The sequence below is a fragment of the Carassius auratus genome, unplaced genomic scaffold (genome assembly GCF_003368295.1).
Source record: "Carassius auratus strain Wakin unplaced genomic scaffold, ASM336829v1 scaf_tig00048091, whole genome shotgun sequence".
Lineage (NCBI taxonomy): Eukaryota > Metazoa > Chordata > Actinopteri > Cypriniformes > Cyprinidae > Carassius > Carassius auratus.
Genome location: NW_020527060.1, coordinates 64,080 through 84,963, shown reverse-complemented (window position 1 = coordinate 84,963; position 20,884 = coordinate 64,080). Strand labels below are relative to the sequence as shown.

General features: G+C 35.9%; 3 protein-coding genes across 11 annotated transcripts in view; all 3 read right to left on the bottom strand.

Moving 5' to 3' along the window:
• Positions 1 to 1,389: 1,389 nt before the first annotated feature.
• On the bottom strand, positions 1,390 to 3,563 carry LOC113088996 (brefeldin A-inhibited guanine nucleotide-exchange protein 1-like). The gene is made up of 4 exons (XM_026255890.1): positions 3,411 to 3,563; positions 2,061 to 2,190; positions 1,735 to 1,870; positions 1,390 to 1,558 (listed from the first exon to the last, which is right to left on the bottom strand). Exons 1-4 carry the CDS (start codon positions 3,512 to 3,514, stop codon positions 1,416 to 1,418), a joined length of 513 nt encoding a protein of 170 aa, XP_026111675.1. The 5' UTR covers positions 3,515 to 3,563; the 3' UTR covers positions 1,390 to 1,415.
• A 1,048-nt stretch (positions 3,564 to 4,611) lies between these two features.
• Positions 4,612 to 9,717, bottom strand: tmem144a (transmembrane protein 144a). 2 transcript variants are annotated; one of them, XM_026255891.1, is made up of 12 exons: positions 9,428 to 9,717; positions 9,183 to 9,344; positions 7,372 to 7,494; positions 7,126 to 7,225; positions 6,968 to 7,048; positions 6,751 to 6,829; positions 6,306 to 6,382; positions 6,018 to 6,136; positions 5,820 to 5,939; positions 5,226 to 5,323; positions 5,084 to 5,137; positions 4,612 to 5,004 (listed from the first exon to the last, which is right to left on the bottom strand). In XM_026255891.1, the coding sequence occupies exons 1-12, from the start codon at positions 9,504 to 9,506 to the stop codon at positions 4,921 to 4,923; spliced, it is 1,176 nt and encodes a 391-aa protein (XP_026111676.1). In that variant the 5' UTR covers positions 9,507 to 9,717; the 3' UTR covers positions 4,612 to 4,920. The 2 variants fall into 2 exon arrangements, with proteins under 2 accessions (XP_026111676.1, XP_026111677.1); XM_026255892.1 differs by having other exon boundaries at positions 4,617 to 5,004; positions 9,183 to 9,341; positions 9,428 to 9,715.
• Positions 9,718 to 14,796: 5,079 nt separating this feature from the next.
• Positions 14,797 to 20,884, bottom strand: part of LOC113089000 (glutamate receptor 2-like) — a 30,996-nt gene continuing 24,908 nt past the window's right edge. The window contains exons 13-17 of one of the 8 annotated variants that reach the window (XM_026255894.1): positions 19,711 to 19,958; positions 18,033 to 18,173; positions 17,509 to 17,623; positions 16,334 to 16,468; positions 14,797 to 15,245 (exon numbers count right to left, since the gene is read on the bottom strand). In XM_026255894.1, the coding sequence (XP_026111679.1) occupies positions 15,081 to 15,245; positions 16,334 to 16,468; positions 17,509 to 17,623; positions 18,033 to 18,173; positions 19,711 to 19,958 (804 nt within the window). In that variant the 3' untranslated portion in view covers positions 14,797 to 15,080. Of the gene's footprint in view, positions 15,246 to 16,218; positions 16,469 to 17,464; positions 17,624 to 18,032; positions 18,174 to 19,710; positions 19,959 to 20,884 lie in introns of those variants that run through there. The other 7 variants (XM_026255895.1, XM_026255896.1, XM_026255897.1 and 4 more) reach the window with 7 other exon arrangements.

Sequence of the window (20,884 nt, the reverse complement as noted above, 5' to 3'; positions counted from 1 at the left end):
AATTGAATGCACTTTTTTTTTTTTACAATTAAAGCATTAAATATGAAGGATAAAAATGACAGGAAAATAAATAAATAAATAAAAGAGAAATAAATAAATAAATCAGAAATTGATTGATTGAATCTACTACTACTGCCTTGATTTCGCTGGTACAAGGAAGCCTACTCTGTAATGCTGCCAGTGTTGCCAACTTAGTGACTTTTGTCGCTAGATTTAGCGACTTTTCAGACCCCCATAGCGACTTTTTTCCAAAAAAGCGACTAGCGGCAAATCTAGCGACTTTTTTTGACAGACCTTATAATATGACCTCTTACGTCATAAATATGCTAATTCGCATATGACGCCATCTAGCGACATTTAGCGACTTTCCATTGAAAGAAGTTGGCAACACTGAATGCTGCCTGAGTTAATAGAAGCTGTTTTCAGTTTTATGTAGCCTGGATGGAGACTTTTGTTCAAGCAATTGCTAACGATTTAAGATCATTAACGCAGGATTGCATAGCCTGATAGATGGATCGTTTGCTTCTGTCTGGTTAGTGATGCGGCCTCCAGCTAACCAATCCTTCTTCAGACTGATGTTGGCACCCCCCACTCAATTAGCATACAGGCGCAGGGAAAATAAATGTAGAAATGTGGAAATACAGAAATAAATAAATGTAGAAATAAGCAAATATAGAAATGCATAAATAAATACATGCAAAATACATAAATAGCCATTTATATTACCAAAATGTATTTATTTTCACTATTATTTCTGCATTTATTTATTTATTCATTTTTTTTTCCTTCTGTCATTTTTAGTCCTTCATATTTAATAATCGGTTGTTTACTTAAAAAAAAAAAAAAAACCATAGTAACAGGGTTGACATCTATAATTAATTTAGCTACAAGATGTTTATCAAAAAAAGTATTTAATGCAAATGTCTACAAATAGTGCATTTAAAAAATCGGTTGTTTACCTTTGGCTAAAATATATTCATAAGGAAGATAAATTATTGCAAATATTTCTACAAATATAGCATTTATAACCCGTTGTTTACTTTACAAGCTCATAGTCACAGGGTTGATAGATTTACAGTTCATTTAGCTACAAGATGTTTATTAGAAACAATTTATTGCAGACATTTCTACAAATATTGAGTATTTAATAGTCAGTTTACTATACAAAATCATGATAACAGGGTTGATATTTTCAGATTATGATGCCTACTGGTAAAAACAATGATAAAGACAAGGCTTGTCCTTAAAGAGTTCACATTCTAATAAAGCCACTACAATTTTTTTTTAATGGAGTAACGGATTACTTTTTTACACATTTATATAAAAGGGAAACTATTAACATTTCTTTCATAAAACGATCTCTTAGGAAAAGAGTAAACCATCAATTCTGAAAAGAAAGAGCTTTATGTGAACACTCACATGTGTGGGATGGTGGTTTTGAAGATGTCTAGCATACAGTTGCAGGTCTTGTCCCAGGTCTCAGCGTTAAACTTCTCACCATTGAGGATGACCACGTTTTCAAGGCAATTAGTTCCTGATCTTGCTAATTGCTCATTATCTGTGAGGAGAGATGAGCAAGAGAGCTCATGACCTGAAGTCATAATTCACATATGCATTTCAATGAACTGCCTACACACAAAATCTTCTAGTCTTCAGCATTTTGAACAATGTTGTTTTCTCAACAGGGTCACTGTAAAATGTCCTGCAAATGTACCGTGTCTATCGAACACTCACCTTGCTGCACACACCAGTAGAGCTGAGAGAGGATATCATCTAACAGAACATCGCTGAGAGACTCAAAGTACTGTGTGAAAACATCACAGATAGCATAAAGTGCATGATTGCAGGTGGTGGTCATCCACTCCGCTTTCTGTGGGAAGATACAAAATAGAACATCAGCCATATTTCCATCTTTGGCATGGAGATACTGGAGTGCTACCATATGATTATGTGAACGCCAGAGAGAGTCCCCTTCCAAACAATATCTGTGCTGGTGACACTTTCTGAAATGGATGTCTCATTATCTTCTAGGACAGGTTTCAGTGCTGATGTTGACTTGCCTCAGTCTGTTGCTCTGGAAGCTTCATGTTATCGAAGATCCTGAACACGATGCGGAACAGATCCTGCCACCAGTGTTTCTCATAAGTGTGACCGTACGTCTTCATCACCTCAAACATCACCGTCAGACCCCTGACAAACAAACCGAAAATAGATTGTTGGGATAAGGTGAAAAAGATTAACTATGCTTTACGCATGATTATAAGAAGATTTCAGTATTTAACTGTTGGCAGCAACTATACCATCAAACCTGACACTTAAAAATCACACTTTAAAGGTTTTTGCTAGAAAATATAATTAATATAAATGATCGTTCCAAAATTTGGGGTTGGTAAGATTTTTTTTAAGAAGTCTGCATTTATTTGAATTAAAAAATAAAAATAAAAAATAAAAAAAAGGGAAAAAAATTACATTATTAAATAAAAAAAGGTAATTGCGAGTTATAGTCACAACTGTGAGATATACACTTGCAATTCTGAGAAAAAAAGTCGGCAGTTGGGAATATTAAGTCACTATTGCTTGATATAAACTCTGAGAAAGTTGTTTAAAAAATCTAAATTTATTGCAGATATTTCTAAATATAAAAAATAATAATAAAATATTAAAAAAAACATAGTAACGGCTGAAGCTTTAGTAGTTAACTTAGCTACAACATGTTTATTAGATAGAGAATTTAATGCAAAAATTTCCACAAATATTCAGTGCTTAATAGTCAGTTGTTTGCTATACAAAATCATAGTAACAGGGTTGATACAGTTCATTTAGCTACAATATGTTTACTAGAAAGGTAATTTATTGCAGATATTTCTACAAGTAGAACATTTAATAATCTAAGCATTTCATAATTAAACATAAACGTGCTATAAAGTCAGAATTTATTATCATGCAAATCTGAGGGGAAAAAAATCTGAATTGTGAGAGGTAAACTGTGAATCAATCAAACTTTTTTTGTTGAATATAATTTCATATTTATTTGAAATCAAATACAATACAAATCTTTACCATCACCTTTGAATTTCAACTGAATGCATTTTTATAAAAATGAATGCATGCTTGCTGCTTAAAATTTCTTATTTTGCTTCAAAAAAAAAAAAAAGTCACCTCAAACTTTTGAATGATGTAAAAATGTAGTGTAAATCTAAATATATTCATTTAGATTCATTCATTTTTTACTAAATACTACTTCTCATTCTTCATAATTTGTGTGTGGTCTTTACAAGCTTTACTGGGGTAAAAAAAAAAACAACAGGACCAAGTTAACTCATTCTGTAGTTTTAAACATTTATCAAAAACTATTAACTACTATCAAAAAACATTTCAGATTTGTCTGTATTATAGGTTTTGCCGCTAACCTGGTCCGGACGTCCAGCTTACACCTGTTGATGATGCATGACAGCTCAAAGAGGATGGGGAACCAGCCTCTGACCCAGACGCGGTCCTCCGGCGCAACATTCATATCATCACTGGTATAGTCTTTAAATGCCTGCCGACACAACACACAGCACATACTTAAGCACATGCCGCTCGACTATAAGCTGTATTCACAGATCAAAATGTTTCTGATCCAATCTGGCAACCCTCGGTGGGAAGCAGTGGAAGTCTCCATGTGGGTTGCCTTCACTAATCTCCACTTTAGAATCACCAGAGGACTAAAGCACTTAACAAGCACAAACACAGCTCATAACACAATCCCCCTTCATGGAGAGCCGAAAAACAGATCATTTATTTTCCATTTATTTAATAAAGGCGTTTAGTTTTTGCTCAATTAGGCATTGGTATTGTTTTTTTTTCGTTTTTAAAGTTCCCTTTGGTCTCCTCTCCCTGCATGGCAGTCCAGCACTATACATTACTTTTTCTTTGTGCTCAGTGCTTTTATCTTCTTCCTTCCTTTATTACATGCTGTATCAAGTTTTCAACTATTTTTTCAACGACCCACAAACCTTGTGTTTGTAATTAATTGTATTTCCCTTTTAGTAAAGTTTAAAGTCAAATCAACAAATAAAAATCTAAGGCCTCTGATATAATTTGGCAACAATAAAAAACCCAACAGCAATTAATTGATCAATAAATGGGTGAAACTTCTAAAGAACAAGCCAAAATGACAAAAATATCATGACTATTCAAAATCAAAAGAAAGGAAAGAGATTATATATACAAGAAAACAAAGCCTACTGTTAAAACCATGAACATTTTTGCATGTGACATTCTCAACATTTATTTGTTTTGTAATATATTTACATGACATTTTTTGTAATGCCAATATCATTGCAAATGTCAAAAAAAAATATTGTAACATGAAAAGTAAATATTTATAGTTACTGCACTGCAGCATTTAAATGTAATATACAGTAAAATAAAAAATACTGTATTACAGTACACGTGGATCACCATTAGGAATAATTGGAAATACAAAAACTTAATAAAAAAATAATTTGAAGGTAAAATGTGCAAAACTCATGAAAATGTCATGCAAATTTTTTTTTTTTTTGTTCTAAATGGTTTTAAAATGGGCTTCATTGTCGTGCAAACATACAGTGAAATGAGGTCCATTATAGTGTAAACATGACTTTTTAAAAAGTATGTTACTACAAATACAACACAAATATATTGAATTGTGTTCCCAATAACATTAACATAACATCTGTTCTAATATTGCTAGAACATTTCAAGTATCTTATCTATTTTAGGACCATATCCCTCCCTGATATAAACAATATTGTTCCACTTCAGTATGTTCAGCTGCATGATAAATCTCTCATTTACAGTATTCAAAATATATAAAACAGCAGAAGTGATTTTAAAGAAGAACTTATAAAGTGTTAACTTTTTCTTCACATTTCCTGCTGTTGTCTAAAAGTAGGTTTAAATCTTTGAAAATGCAGTCAGTAATGCTCCAGACAGAACGAGACAGAAAGCAATGATGAGAACAATGTAATTTCGCCAGCCCTGAAGGAGAAAGAGGAGGAGATGAAGGGCTCAGTATGAAAATGTAAAAGCAATAGACAGCGGGAACACAAGTATTTACCTTCACTTCTTTGAACACTACAACACCCCAAAGAGCTGCAATCAATCCAGGAACCTGGAATGAACCAAATGCACATTATTGGAAAAAAAAAAAATGTGAAAAGTACATAAAGATGTGCGTTCTTGTGAGCTCGGTCACTCACTGTGGTGATAATAGGGAAGCTGACTACAGCACTGAGGTAATTGTTGGCAAGGAACCAGCAGCACGTGGCTATACCCCACATGATACCAGAAAGGAATCCTACAAGGAAACAACAGAGGTATGTGGAAGAAAGATAAACAATGCTAAAGGAAATGCTAATTACCGGAGTAGTTCAGTCAAAGATATAAATACAAAATTGCTAATGAAAAGTACTCTCTCGTAGGCCATTGAAGATGTAGAGGAGTTTATTTCTTCATCAGAACAGATTTGTGAGAATTGTAGCATTGCATCATTTGTTCACCAATGGATGGGTGCCGTCAGAATGAGAGTCCAAACATCTGCTAAAAACATCACAGTAATCCACTGAGTGGGTGGATTTGTGATGTTGTTTTATCAGATGTTTGGACTCTCATTCTGACGGCACCCATTCACTGTAGAGCATTCATTTAATAGACACTGAATGCAATGCTACATTTCTCCAAATCTGATGAAGAACTAATCATCTACATCTTGTATGGCCCAGGGGTCAGTATATTTCCAAGCAAAATGTAATTTTTGGTCGAACTGTTCCTTTAAATTGAAGTGATGGTGTTACCTGGCAGCACTGCTTTAGGAAAAACTTGAGGTTTGTTTTTTTTGATGGCACAGTACAGGACGAAATACACAGTACTGGTGAGGAAAATCCCACTGTATTGTGCAAAGACGTAATCCAGATCTACGTACAAACAGAAAATACATCACAGTTCATATTTAAGATCCAACCAATGTTTATAAGGAGGTCATCTTGATTTACCAAACTGGCTAGCCCCATTGTACTGGCTGTCTGGATCTGATGCATGGTTTTTAATGTACAGAACTGGAACAAATGATGCTCCATACAGCAGTCCAGCGACAACAGCCAGAAACGATCCACTGCAACACATAACATCTTAATATAAACGGATTCATAAAGGCATTTTTTCTGTTAGATGCGGTATACAGATACTTATAATTTTAATAATTTATTTATGTTGTTGATACTATATGCTAGTAGTACAAAAACATTTACTCATGTTGTCATGTAAGTGAGATGTGTACATACACAAGACGTTTGGTGCGTGGTGTTAATGCATCCACCCAGGAATCATCTGTTGCTACGACAGAGTCAGAGTTCACGGTCTTCGGATAAAATTAATAAAACATTGTTAACTAGAATATCAAAACATGAAATATTTAAGAATGTAAAGAGCTTCTAAAGGAACATGGTAATGGAGAAAAAATACGAGATGAGAGGGAAAATTATATTTAAATGGTTTTCAGTTCCTCTGAGTAACATTTCGTTAAATCTCAAAATTTTGCATTCTGATGAACAGTTTTAAGTGGCAAATGCAAAGTTTCTCAGGGGAATGCAAAAAATAATTTAGACCTCAGTAGAAAAAAAAAAAGAAGTGAAAAATAAATTTTCTATTTTTTTTTAACCCCATCACCATGTCCCTTTGAAAAAAAAGGATATTTTATCACATTTTTTAAAAACTATGTCAACATACATGGTCTATTAGTAATGGTGTTTCTTCAGATGTTGCAGATCTTTGTACATCAGTCTTCACAAAGAAAAAAACTATGGCACTGTAAACATACAAAAATGAGGGAAATAAAAAGAGTGGAGGAAAAAGAGAGAACAGACATTATTTCAAATAATGAGACTTACAAGTGACATCACATTCTGAAAATAAAGAATAAAAAAATGAATGCATGCACATTTACCTAAGTAAACAAAGACCTGCTCCACAGAAGTTCAGAACTGGTTTGGAAACAGTCTCCGCACCAATACCAAACCAACCAAACCTAAAATCAGCAGCAAGAATCAGTGTGTGTGTGTTTATGCTGCCAATGACTGGATTCTGAAATGAAATTTTGCTTACCGAGAGCTGGCCCAACCTAAAAGCAGATTAAATGAAGCCCATATGAGAAGACCAAGACCAAGCCCAATAGTCTTTACGATAGGAACTACAGTTATATTACCTAGACAAAAACAAACAAACACGGGACAGAATTTCAGTCAGTATAAATGAGAAAGTCTTTCAAGAATAGGAGAACTATTTTAGTGTTTACTATTTTTGTCAAGCAGTAATCAAATTATATTAACATATTAAATAGTTAGATTTTACCAGTAGCCCAGATTGCTCCTCCCAGCATAACAAGAGGCCAAAACTTTGGACTATGAAGAATGATGTTCACCACTAGGGAGACCGTCCATATAGCAGCACACAGAATCCATTGGAAAAACATGCCTGCACATATACATAGTAGTGTGAACTGAAAATGAATTAAATATTATTAGCAAACTTCCTCTCTTTAGTGTGCTTTCAAAGCAAGATAAGTTTCACATCAGGGCTGCTGATCACCCTGTTGGGGTTTATTCTACAAGAAAAACCTACTGGATGTATATATGTGTGTGTGTGTGTGTTTTGTGTGTGTATATTATATTATATTATACACACATACAGTAGCTGGTCATATAACTAGAATATCATATCAAAAGTTAATTTTAGTAATTCCCTTCAAAAAGTGAAACTTATATTATAATATTATTATATTCATTCATTACACACAGACTGATATATTTCAATTGTTTATTTATTTTCATTTTTATTTCCCAAATTCAATATCTCAGAAAATTAGAATATTGTGAAAAGGTTCAATATTGAAGACACCTGGTGCCACACTCTAATCAGCTAATCAACTCAAAACACCTGAAAAGGCCTTCAAATGGTCTCTCAGTCTAGTTCTGTAGGCTACACAATCATGGGGAAGACTGCTGACTTGACAGTTGTCCAAAAGACGACCATTGACACCTTGCACAAGGAGGGCAAGACACAAAAGGTCATTGCAAAAGGGGCTGGATGTTCACAGAGCTCTGTGTCCAAGCACATTAATAGAGAGGCGAAGGGAAGGAAAAGATTTGGTAAAAAAAAAAAAAAAGTGTACAAGCAATAGGGATAACCACACCCTGGAGAGGATTGTGAAACAAAACCCATTCAAAAATGTGGGGGAGATTCACAAAGAGTGGACTGCTGCTGGAGTCAGTGCTTCAATAACCACTACACACAGACGTATGCAAGACATGGGTTTCAGCTTCGCATTCCTATGAACAAGCCACTCTTGAACAACAGACAGTGCCAGAAGAGTCTCGCTTCAAAAAGGACTGGACTGCTGCTGAGTGGTCCAAATTGATGTTCTCTGATAAAAAAATAAATTTAGCATTTCTTTTGGAAATCAGGGTCCCAGAGTGTAAGGTTTCCACAGTCAGTGATGGTTTGCGGTGACATGTCATCTGTTGGTGTTGGTCCACTGTGTTTTCTGAGGTCCAAGGTCAACGCAGCTGTATATCAGGAAGTTTTCGAGCACTTCATGCTTCCTGATGCTGACCAACTTTATGGAGATGCAGATTTCATTTTCCAACAGGACTTGGCACCTGCACACAGTCCCAAAGTTACCAGTACCTGGTGTAAGGACGATGGTATCCCTGTTCTTAATTGGCCAGCAAACTCGCCTGACCTTAACCCCATAGAATATCTATGGGGTACTGTGAAGAGGAAGATGCGATATGCCAGACCCAAGAATGAAGAAGAGCTGAGATACTGAATTAGGGATTTTCCTTAGTTGTTAGTTATAATCATGAAAATTAAAAGAAATAAACATTTGAAATCTATCAGTCTGTGTGTAATGAATGAATATAATATACAAGTTTCACTTTTTGAATGAAATTAGTTAAATAAATGAACTTTTTGATGATATTCTAATTATAGGACCAGCACCTGTGCAGTCCAACAGATCTGATACAGAGGGCGAGTAAATCGAGACGGACTTAACTATTTCTGTTGATATTTGGTACCACAAACATTTACAGTGTCCAGAATCACTGAGTGAGCTACCACACATTTATAGAGAGTCCAAAACTAAAAAGAAGTTGACTAACCATCTCCAGTATCTATCTTCTTCACTGGCACGAAGTTGCTCCCGTAGAAGACTACTGCCACGGCGCAGGATATGAACCCATAAGTCAGATCAGACGAGTTTGTGCTGTTGTTCTCTCGCTGAAGATCCACGGACGCGCTCGGACCGTCTGGGAACCATTCTACTGGGCCATAGTTACATTACATTGTGTTTTACTCACCAAAGAATCACTTATGCAATGCAGGCAATCCGTTTTTTATTCGTTACCTGTGTCAAGGTGTTGCGCGGCGCCGATGGAAAACGCGCAGAGGAGCGCAATGATGAGCGCGGCCACGCGAGGATTCATCTTAAAGAGACACTCGCAACAGCATTCAAACTATGAAAAGATATCGATAGAAGCTACTTTTAGGCGGAGATCGCTGAAATAAACTATTAGGAAGGAGAGCAACTCATGAATAAGGGTGAGTTTTACTTCCGTGTCAGCTGATAGGCAGGATCACATGATTGTTAAAAGACATATCTCCTGCATATCTCGGGCACGCGACGCATGTGATGAATCACGTGTGTTTGAATCTGACGATAAAGGGGCGGAGCCAGACATTGTAAACATTGTAAACAACAAATGCTAGACTGTTGAATTTTTTTGTTTTTGGAGACGTTAAGAGGGATGAAAAGCCCCAAAGCAAGATTTTTGAGTACTTTATTAGAGGACTTTGGTTTCATAATGTGAAAACATCCTACTCCCACACTTCTTTTTAGTTCTCATATGTATTTATTTCTTATTTTTTCTTCAGTGTTTTTATTTTATTTTACATTTTATTTTGTTATATGTTATAGCGAAATTCTGAATTTTGTAAATTCATTTGTAAATCTCTCAGTCGTGAAAGTTACTTTCTGTGTTAATGTTCAAAGCATTGAATAATGATGATGATGATGATGATGATGATGATGATGATGATGATAAATGCTAGGCTGTCTTCCGTTTGGTTTTTCACAGTGTCAGGTTTTAAGTCCTCCCGGTCTGCTGACATTTATTATGCCATCTGTTTGGAACATAATAATGCACATGACAACTGTACAATAAGGGAATAGTTAAAAGGGAAGTTAAAAGACAGAATTCTTCATTGGATCACTTCGCTGGCACGTGAAATCTACAGACCACTTTAAATATTGATTGCTATCAGGATTTTAATGGACTTAAAACCAGTATAACAAAAATGTTTAAGCTTTGCTTGCCTCTCACCAACCTTATCTGTGCATATTACCACCAGAGGGCATCACTGCTCTCAACAAACGTTTTCCACTGCTGCAAACTCCCACATACTTCAACATCAACAGCATCATAATCCTAGATTAATTCTCTTTTATTTTTAGAGCCTGTCTCCAACCTCTTTAACAACTAAAAGTGCTTGTAAAACCGCACTGATGCTCACATTTGGAATTGGGGGACACAAAAATTGTGCAGATTAGGGCCACTTTTAGAAAATGCATGGTGGCCAGACAGGGCTAGTAAAATGAAATGACCTGTTAATAGAAATCCATACTTTCCATGATTTTGGTACCTGCTTTATTTCTGAATTTCTAAGTTTCAGAGTTATTTTTTGTTGTTGTTGTTCACAATGTCATGTCAGAAATAATCTATTACAGTCTTGTCATTTCTGCTGTCTCTTGAATGGGCCATGAACTGCCTTTTTTTTTTACCCAGAAATTGTCATTGTTTACTTGTTTACTAATCTTCGAAAGACAGAATAAAATAGGCTATTTTTAATGAAACCTGTGAGGTTTCTGTCCCTAAATTTAAAGTCCAATTGAAAGTGTCATAAATACATATATGAGTGAAGACAGATGATTGCAGAATTCATTTAAACTTTTATTTACATCTGAACAATGATCAACACACATTTGTGTTTCTAATATGAACCAAAGTTATTTGAAATTACTTGAGGGTGAGTTAATGATGACAGAAATTTCATTTATGAGTGAAGTATACGTTACTGTCTATTAAGGTACTGTAAACATTTTTTAAAGTACACAAATATCCCTACTATCTGACAGATATCAAATAGGTGTCCTGAGAAATCAGAACAAAGAATTATTTTTTTAGAAATCAGATTGTGTGTGTTCAGGTTTCTAGAAGTTGTTTTTTTTTAACATTATTTTAGAATATTTCCATTAATCTTCATTTAAAGTGGTCAGACTACGAACACAGTTCACAACTAATCATGGACACAAAAAGCTTCCACCATAAGAATGAATGAGTGCCTCATTGGCCTTACATGAAAATATCGATCATTTGATGGGCCAAGGGAATGTCTATAGGATCCCAGTGCAGCCATTAAAGTTAATAATGTAGGCTAATGTTAGGCGTTTGGATGCTGTATGGACACTGGATGAAAGTTAAAACACCGTCTCAGCTGAAAAGGCCTCTAATCAACTAAACTGAAGGGGAATTTCAAATCACTTAGTAAATACACCTCATTACACAGGCCAGTCATTCCTTTCTATGTGAACTGAAAAAAGATGACATTGTCATAAAAAAAGAACAAAATTGTTATGCATGTTAGGAGGGGACAAGAAAATCTTCTAGATTTTACTCTTCAATAGTGCAGTTATAAGTTCAAATGCACCTACCCTTTGTACCCAAACTTTGCAATGCAATTCACATATTTGTTTGCATGTGCACAACATGTATTCTGAACAAAACTGTGCAGATTGTATGGCTGGAATAAGAAGTAAAGCTGTGTGTTAGTGCTGCAAAGTAGAAAAAAACAATGTTTTTTCACAAGGCTTTGTTGAGTTCAAAAGTGGATTGGACCCAGCACTAAACCCAGAGGCACCCTCATTAAATACAGTATACGAAATAAAGAATAAAAACTATGAAAGTACAAAGAAAGCATGTTAAATTGTGCAACCATGAGCACAACCATGATTACAAACTGAGACCTGTATGTGCTCGGTTAATTGATTTGACGCTGAGCGTTAATTGGCTGCAACGGATTCAACTATGTTTGGCTACTAGAGAATACTGATTTCTTATTGGCTGATAAAGCTAATAAGGAACTAGACACAGCAAGAGGAAACTCAACTGCTGAGCTGCAGATGCTAGGTCAGTCTGTTTGCCTGGGAGCCTTGCCTAAAAAGAGATTAAAAGAGATTGTGTGTTTATGTGTGTGTCCCAGAACAACTGAACATCAGGCAGTTGGCACTGGTCTTCACTAAGAAATCAATAAGAAAGCACACACACATTTTGGCAATTTTCCTCTCCCCAATAGATTACCAGGCAATCAGAAACACTTGGTTAAAGCAGTGGCTTGTTTAAGAGCATGTGGAAGCATAACACTAATGTGTCCCCAGTACATACTGAACAGGGACACATCTGTTCCTGTGTTACAGAGTTGATCAAAGCAATTAGCCCTAAACAAACCAACAAACAATTTTTATAGTCTCAGAGTTCTGTCAGTGCACAGCTCACTATTGGTAAAAGGCAGTGAAAGAAAGACAGCTATTTGTATATTCACTATACTTTGAGATAATGATCTGAACAGGGTCTAAATAATGTTTTTGCCACATCTGATTTGAGAATACCAGTAATTTCGTACTGACCATGAAAAGGTAATTTAAATTATTTACATTTTATTTAGTATTTTACATTTTTATTCAAAATACATTTCGTCCAAATGGAATTATTTAGCTTCTTTATATATCAGTCCAGGTCTTTCTGTTGAGCTGCACCCGTCAAAATAAAAAAACATGACGACAGTTTTTGTTGCTCACAGTTACGTTTTGGTAGCTTAATGTAATATGGCAAATCCATATGGTCTGTAAAAAAAAAAAAAAAAAAAAAAAAAACCTAAATAGGCATGATAGACAAACTGTTTCAACATTATCATCTGCTGTGTGTTAATTTTTAGACACAAGATGTGTCTAAATGGCACTTTTCTCCTTCCCATGAAACAGAGTAAAACGAAAAATAACAGTGGATTCTGAGTCTCTGTTTATTCCAAAAGATTCCAAAAAATAAAGCAATCAGTCCACATTCCATTAAGAAAAACATCCTCCATTTCATCCTATGGCAGACATATAACTGAAATGAAAATAGTGATGACAGGTCCATTTGTGTGTCAGTACGTGAGAGACAGCTTGGTATGATGGTCATAGGTTCCCAAACGTGCTCCCAAATGCACAATATAAGCAATCCTCTTGTGTGCAAGCTGGTGTATCAACTAAGATTTTTAGTTATACACTCAAACGGATTCTATTTACATGTACAGTACATATACATACAAAACTAATGAGCAGGATTTCAGTTACACGTCATGTCATAGAAAAGGGTGATCAGCTTACACTTTATCAATATAACTATCTGTAATAATCATCTCTATCTCTTAGTCTTCAGATCATAACTGGACTACATAAATTAAAGTCCTAGTTAACTAGTATTAGCGATAAAATCATCGCTTTTATAAAACAAACGTAAAGAAAGGTTGTCATGCTTTTCACAGTTAAAACTGCATATCGTAGTGCATCTTAATAAAAGTACAATGCATTTGATATGAAAAACAAAACAAAACAAAAAAGCCAAATATGACATAAATAACAAACTTCTGATTATAGGGTACTAATTTTCAATCTTAACACTTTCCCAAACAGAGACAATTTTAATAAATGCATCTGAAATGCCTTGACATAATTTGGCACACATCACTTTTTGGCATTTTGGGGAATTATATATATATGTATATATATACACATATATATATATATATATGTATATATATACACACATATGTATATATATACACACATATATATATATATATATATATATATATATATATATATATATATATATATATATATATATATATATATATCCATCTTAATCAATATAACACTTTCAATATACCATTTAAATTGTGTAATGCAGAAGGTAAAATATTCTTAAATATTTTCTTTTTTTAATTAAAAGACTTATAAAACTACAGCTTGCATCGCCCATAAGCAAGAAAAAAACAGATCCGAACACAGTGATCCAAAATCCCAAAAATGAACATCACAACAAATCAAACCAGTGAGGAGGAGAAACAGACCTACTCAAATCATTTAGATTCTGTTTTCTTTAAGTCAAGCATTTGCATGGTAACATTAACATCAAATGAACAAAAGTGTAATTATATACATCATTTATTATACATATCTCATATAATAAGAAATTATTCTAGACAAACTTTTTTTAATATATGTCGTATAGTTTGCGTAAACAAAATCACATTTGATGCAGATGTTTCGTGTGCTTGAGTTCTTGAGAATCAGAGATTCCAAAAACAGGTTGCTATGGAAACAGGTGTGGAGATTTTCCCATTGGAATTATTTTCAATGTGGCACATTGTTCCTCATCACTTTACGTTGTGTAAAACATCCACGAAAACCGAAGTGGGGCGAGTGTGTGAATACATGAGCAAAATGAGGTCATTTTATATGTGCATATTCAAGTGTGACAAAACGAGAACTTGGAAAGGCAGTGATGTAAAATGCACACAACAAGGAACATTATAAGACTGTGGCTGCACAAGGTTTGTGAAGTTATCTGCATATGTACACACAGCATTGTGCCTGTATACTTTTTTATGTGTCTGTCAGCATTTTTTTTTTTTTTTTTTTTTGCAGATGGTGGTTGTATACATCAACGCTGGTCAAAATATGATTGCACTGAACAGTAAACATATGTGATAACATGTCTATGCATGTATGGATCTGACATCCTGTGTGTAGGTGGAATAATTAACTATTATTATGTCTGTATATATAGTGTCAGTGTGTGTAAGAATATGTACACATGTTTGGATATGTATTAAAGTGGGTACAGCATGCTTGCACCAGTGTGTGTGTGTGTGTGTGTGTGTGTGTGTGTGTAAGGCACTCAGGACAGCTCGCTCACACTCACAGGCATTGCTATGCCAGGTCTCAGGTACGGCACAGCATGGACGGCTTTAGAGAAGTCTGGAGTCAGCACTCGCCCGTTCTCTCCTGTACTGCCCGTTATAGACAACCTGGCCTTACTGCGCATAGCATCTGTGAACGTCATCTGTTACCAAACACACACCCACACAAACAAGATGTAGAAAAACACAGCGATTCACACCCAGATTCACACACATGGAGACAGAAAGAGAGAAAAACAAAAACATTTGTTAATGTTTTACAGTGCATATAGAAATACAGATTATATTATATATACAGATTAAACATCTATACATAACTGTAGATGTTTATGAAGAGCAGATGGGGTGGAGAATGATTGACAGCTAATGGGTCTCGCTCTAAGAAGGCGGAGCTTTGTATCAAAAGCAAGTGGTGCAGCCAATCCACAAACAACCACAAGCGCCAATGATGAGAAACAAGCGGAAAACTATCTCAAATTAATTTCTCTATGATACATCAATCTTTTATTTCCAGCCATACATTGTACCCTCCCTCTGTTCATTCTTTACCTCGTTTTTCAATCCTTATCACATAAGGCACAGTATAACAAAAATATACAGTTAAACAACCGTATGTGTGATTTTGTATTTTTAAAGAGGACCTATCATGAAAATTCTAATTTGCTTTCATCTCTTGATATTTGAAACTATGTGAAGTTTGAGAACTGAAAACGTCTTTGTAAATCTGTCACAGTATCATTTAGACTTTGCAAAAAATGCTATTATGTAGGATGGAGCATTTTTCTCTTAAAATAACAAATGAGTCACAGTAAGACCAGAAACATCTAATTAAACAGGGTCCATTTAGATTTTATGTTGGAGAAAAGGCCCTGTTTAATTCAGAAAAGAGTTGAGAAAAAAATTATGGAAAACGAAATTAGGTGCTGAAATTAAAGGGCAAGTTCACCCAATTATTATATCACCCACATTTTGACACGATCCCTTAAATGCATGTCAGCGTGATGCCTGGAGAATCATGCAGTGGCGATGAAGCATTTGCCATACGATAAGAAAAATGAAAAAAAAAAAAAAAAAACAATGAACAAACGACAAAAATAAAGCCTCTGCCGTTCCTACCCCACTAGATCTTAACACTCTCCAGCCCATAAACGTTGTACCCTTCCTTATAAGTAGCAAAATTCTGAGAATTCTGCGAGGAAGAGGAGGGATTTAGGGTCTGAGTCTTGGCAACCTTCATGCGTTTGGCCTCCGCGCGAGACTTGTAGCAGAACTCCACCAGAGCGACCAGCATGGCCAACCCGAGGCCACCCACCAGGATGTAGAAGACCCCCGCAACATTACTCAGGCTGAGGGCGCTAGTCTTCTCCTGCAAGGGGTTAAAGGTCAAAAATCAAAGCTGAGAGAGAGAAAGGATGACAGTATGCCATTACTACTAACTATCACTGTATATTTGACAGACTACGACTTTAAAGGTAATTGCACTACATAAAAAAGTACAGTATTAAGTGTGTAAATGTGAGTGTCTAGTAACAGTAAAATACATAGACAGCTACAAAAGTACAACAGAAAAATACGGTGCAGTGTGTGCACATAAAGAAGGAAAATAGACGCCACCTACAGAATTGCAATTAAAGACAGCTAAGGTAAAAGGCAAATATACAAACAACATTTACAGCATTGGTGAGGGAGAAGGAGAGACCGCATGGGAAAGAGAAAGAGAGATAGGAGGGAGAAAGAGAGAGTGTAAGAAAGATAAAAAATAAAAAGGAACAGGACAAGTTTTCAATTAAAGCACATAGAAATACAAAGGAGCACAAGGAAATTCTGAACCTATACAGGAAGGAGTACGCGTGTTTGTGCGTGAGAGAAATGTGGATCAAGTTGACATTTAATTGTGTATAAACTGTGTCTTGGCTATGTGTCTCTCACATGCATTACTGTGCGTTTATATATTACATCCCTGTTTGTATAGGCATCGTTGATTATATACACAGTACAGGTCAGGTTCTGATTCATGCGGTGGTTAATCTGTGTAGGGACTTGTTTTGACACACACACATCGCTATAAACTATATTACTTTTTTGCACAAGCTTCCTTTTGTATCGCTCTCATACTATTTTCTTCTTGAACACACAAAGACACACACATACATGCACACACTCACACACACACACACACACGCACACACACACACACGCACACACACACACACACGCGCGCACACACGTGCACACACACACACACACACACAGAGTTTGCTGATGCTTGGGATTGCCCAAACTGAGACAGTGTATTCACAAGTTTTCATGTGTACACACATACACATTTTGGCCCTACCAGACACACACACACACACACACACACACACACACACACACACACTCACGCTCCCTGCAGTGACTGACCTTACTTCCAGAGTCCTTGGCTCCACATTCTCCCTTATCGTACCACCATTTGTTTTTCAGCTTGTCTAAGATGCCTTGCTCACTGAGTTTCAATACTGCAAGGTTTACTGGCGTTCTTTGCGTATGGGAAATAACATAAATAACATTACCAATGTTATTTTATGTTATTGTCAGTAACATTTGCACTCGCTAACAGCGCTGGCAATGATTCAGCCCTGAGCGTGGTGGCGATCGGAAGTCTGCGCTCCATTTGGCAGTCGGCAAACACGGCTTTGCCGTGCCAGATGTGCACAGACTCATCGCCGCGAGCAGGAAGCAGAAACAGAGCCCGCCAATGAGCCGTGTACCTCTGGGAATGTCTTTTTTAGGTAGTCTAGATTTCCTTTTGGAGCAGATATGTCTTTCTGAAAAATCTAGCTGACCAACCGATGGCGTAATCAAATTTGTAGGTGCCTCAGCTTGTTTCCCGAGGGCCACTGGTAGTGCTTCCTGCTCATTTGCATTTAGTTCATTTCATTTTTTACCCATAAGTCCCCAGCACGGGTCTGACCTTTGACTCCCCGCCTCCGCTGCCGCACTCTCCTTTGTCGTACCACCATTTGTTTTTCAATTTATCCAGAAGCCCCTGCTCGTTCAGTTTTAGCACTGCAAGGTTTACCGCATTTCTTAAACAAACGATAAAACATACTTGTCAGAAAGCATGGGGGGCGGGGCTGCAATGGGCCACGCCCCCACAAGTTGCATAGAATGAATGGAACATTGGGTTAGACAATCCATCAATCAATCAATCAAATCAACCAACCAATCAAAATGACGTTAAACAACCCATTAAAATATAAGGTGGTCGAGCTTTAAGAGTTCTTTTTAAACTCAAACTCTTTAGGCAGGAGGCTAGAACAGAGGAGGATCAGCAATAGTATCAGTTATTACATAATCGCACATACATATCCTCAAATCAGTTAGCAGAAAACACTCTAAGAGGCAAACAAATTTGGTTAGACGTATCAAGAGTGACAGCATGCATACTTCAAACAGTGCATCATCAAATGCATTCATAATCAAGTTATTGTGTTTTCAGTCTATGAATCATACAAAATCCAAGTGCCCAATCACATGCATTGATTATTACTCATTATCAATAAATAGCTTTTGTCATAACACAGTCTGGTTGCAAGAGGCCATTGCTTCAGTCATTAAAAACAGACATGCATTCAATAAAGCAGATACTAGTGGCAAACATGAGCAAAAATGGGTCATACTAACCACCAAACAAGCATTTTAGAATTTTGGTTGTAAGTGTATAGCTTCAGTTGTACATTACTACACTATGCTTTGCTTAAAGAGGAAGCTATTTGTGAGCAGAAGTAATTTAATGTTTGCTGATGTTTGCTTCATTGAACACATGGCAGTTGATTATCAGCAAAACAGGAGAAAAAAAGGATTCAGAAATTTCAAGAGTAAACATGTTAATTCTTGCAATTATGGTTAGGGCTGTCAAAATTGGAACGATAATAAGCAATTAATTAAATCGTCTAGTGCCTTTAACAACAGTTTTCACCTATCGGCAAACCTGAACCAACAAAATTATTGACAGGGAGAGAGCTTTTCAAATTAATCTTCATTCTCTTTAGAGAGTCACCGATAATCGGTTTTACCGATATTTCTCAAATGTAATATTAAGTCCATAAAGTATGTGAAAACGGTTATATTGCTTAATTATTGCAGATGCACATATAGCAACGCATTATCAAACTCAATACTACAACTACTTAAAAGAAACTGAATGCATTAACGTGATCATGAAATTATCCGCAATCAAATATTTTCATCTGACAGCCCTAATAGTTTTTATATAATCTTAATTCGTTGTGCATTTTATGGCGCTCTCTTACTTCCTATTAAAAACTTAAAACTGAACTTGTTTTTAAGCTTGTGTTAAGATAATTAACTATTTGTCCGAGACTACATTTTACAAAATTTTCTACGCCATCATCGGCAGAGATGTCAGCTGGGCTTTTTAAAGCCCCCACACTCGCTGCAGTTGTCTGTTATCGCTGTTTTTGCCTATGGTACTATCCCTCGCTATACTCAGCACTGCTATTACCTAGTTTACCTCATTAAAAAAAGGGGACCCCCGGCCTACATCAGGGTAGGTGGGATACTATAACAACATGGGCCATATTGTTATACTACTCCACCCACCTTAAAGCAGATCCCTTGGGTGTAGCGATGCCGTAGCCTTTAGAGTCAAGGTTCCCTCCGACCTTCATGGTGTCACAGGGCTTGCGTTGCTCGATGTATTCGTTCATAGTGGACTCCAGAAGGTAAGCATATTTGCCTTTGGATTTTCGGACACGCAAAACGCCTTCCACCGTGTTTTTAACAAACACAGATGGCTCTGCACTCTTCATGTACTGCCACATCTTGTCAAAGAGAGCAATCTTAGATCTCTGTTTAAAGTGAAGACACAAAGATAGAGAGAAAAATGGAGACATTTAGATTCGAGGTAGTGAGGATATGATTGTCAGTAATATTAAAGTTTTCATTCTAGATATGCACATCAAGAATAGATCTATGACGTCATTTTATCTTGTAATTTATTAAAATAAATTAAAAATGCAATTTAATTCAGCACCTCAGTGATGAATAAGTGTTTAAAATCTAAATTAAATTAAATTAATTTTGATTTTATGGGGATACAGTCCAAAAATATAATGAAAAATGGCTTCATTAAAAATATTTAATTCTTGAAAACTTGATTAAAGGAATAGTTTACCCAAAAAGGATAATGTGCTTTCAATTTAATCATCCTCATTCTTGTTTGTTCATCAGAACAGATTTGGAGAAATGTAGCTCACCAAAGGTTCCTCTGAAGTAAATGGGTGCCGTCAGAATGAGAGTCAAATTATGGACTTGTATTTTGGCCATAAGCGGAGGTTCAAAGTTAAAATGCCTTTATGATGGATTTGTTTCTTAGAAACATGCAGCTTTTCACTGAACAAGATGTTAACTGATGGATTGGAGTGGTGTGGATTACTTGTGGATCATTAAGACTCTCATTCTGACGGCACCCATTCACTGCAGAGCATCCATTGGTGAGCAAGATATGCAATGCTACATTTCTCCAAATCTGTTCTGATGAAGAAACAAACTCATCTACATCTACAGTACATTTTAGAAAATGTTCATTTGGGGTAAACTATTCCCTTATGTGCACTGGCATAATATTTATTATGTTTCAATTGAAAAACACAGTGGGACAGTTTTTCTAAAATATTATAAATATATAAAAAAAGAATGTCAAATTCAACAAAATGCAGAAACATTCGGGACCGAGGACCCTCCTGACCATTTATCGAGATCAATAAATCTTAAA

Excerpts from the sequence above, each read along its gene's own strand:
- LOC113088996 (XM_026255890.1), bottom strand. The coding sequence starts at position 3,514 with ATGAATGTTGCGCCGGAGGACCGCGTCTGGGTCAGAGGCTGGTTCCCC. Across the intron at positions 2,191-3,410 it reads AAGCTGGACGTCCGGACCAG|GGGTCTGACGGTGATGTTTG; the intron begins GTTAGCGGCAAA and ends TTTGTTTGTCAG. Across the intron at positions 1,871-2,060 it reads TTCCAGAGCAACAGACTGAG|AAAGCGGAGTGGATGACCAC; the intron begins GCAAGTCAACAT and ends ATCTTCCCACAG.
- tmem144a (XM_026255891.1), bottom strand. The coding sequence starts at position 9,506 with ATGAATCCTCGCGTGGCCGCGCTCATCATTGCGCTCCTCTGCGCGTTT. Across the intron at positions 6,383-6,750 it reads CACCATTACTAATAGACCAT|ACCGTGAACTCTGACTCTGT; the intron begins GTATGTTGACAT and ends TTTTATCCGAAG. Across the intron at positions 5,005-5,083 it reads TAGTGTTCAAAGAAGTGAAG|GGCTGGCGAAATTACATTGT; the intron begins GTAAATACTTGT and ends TTTCTCCTTCAG.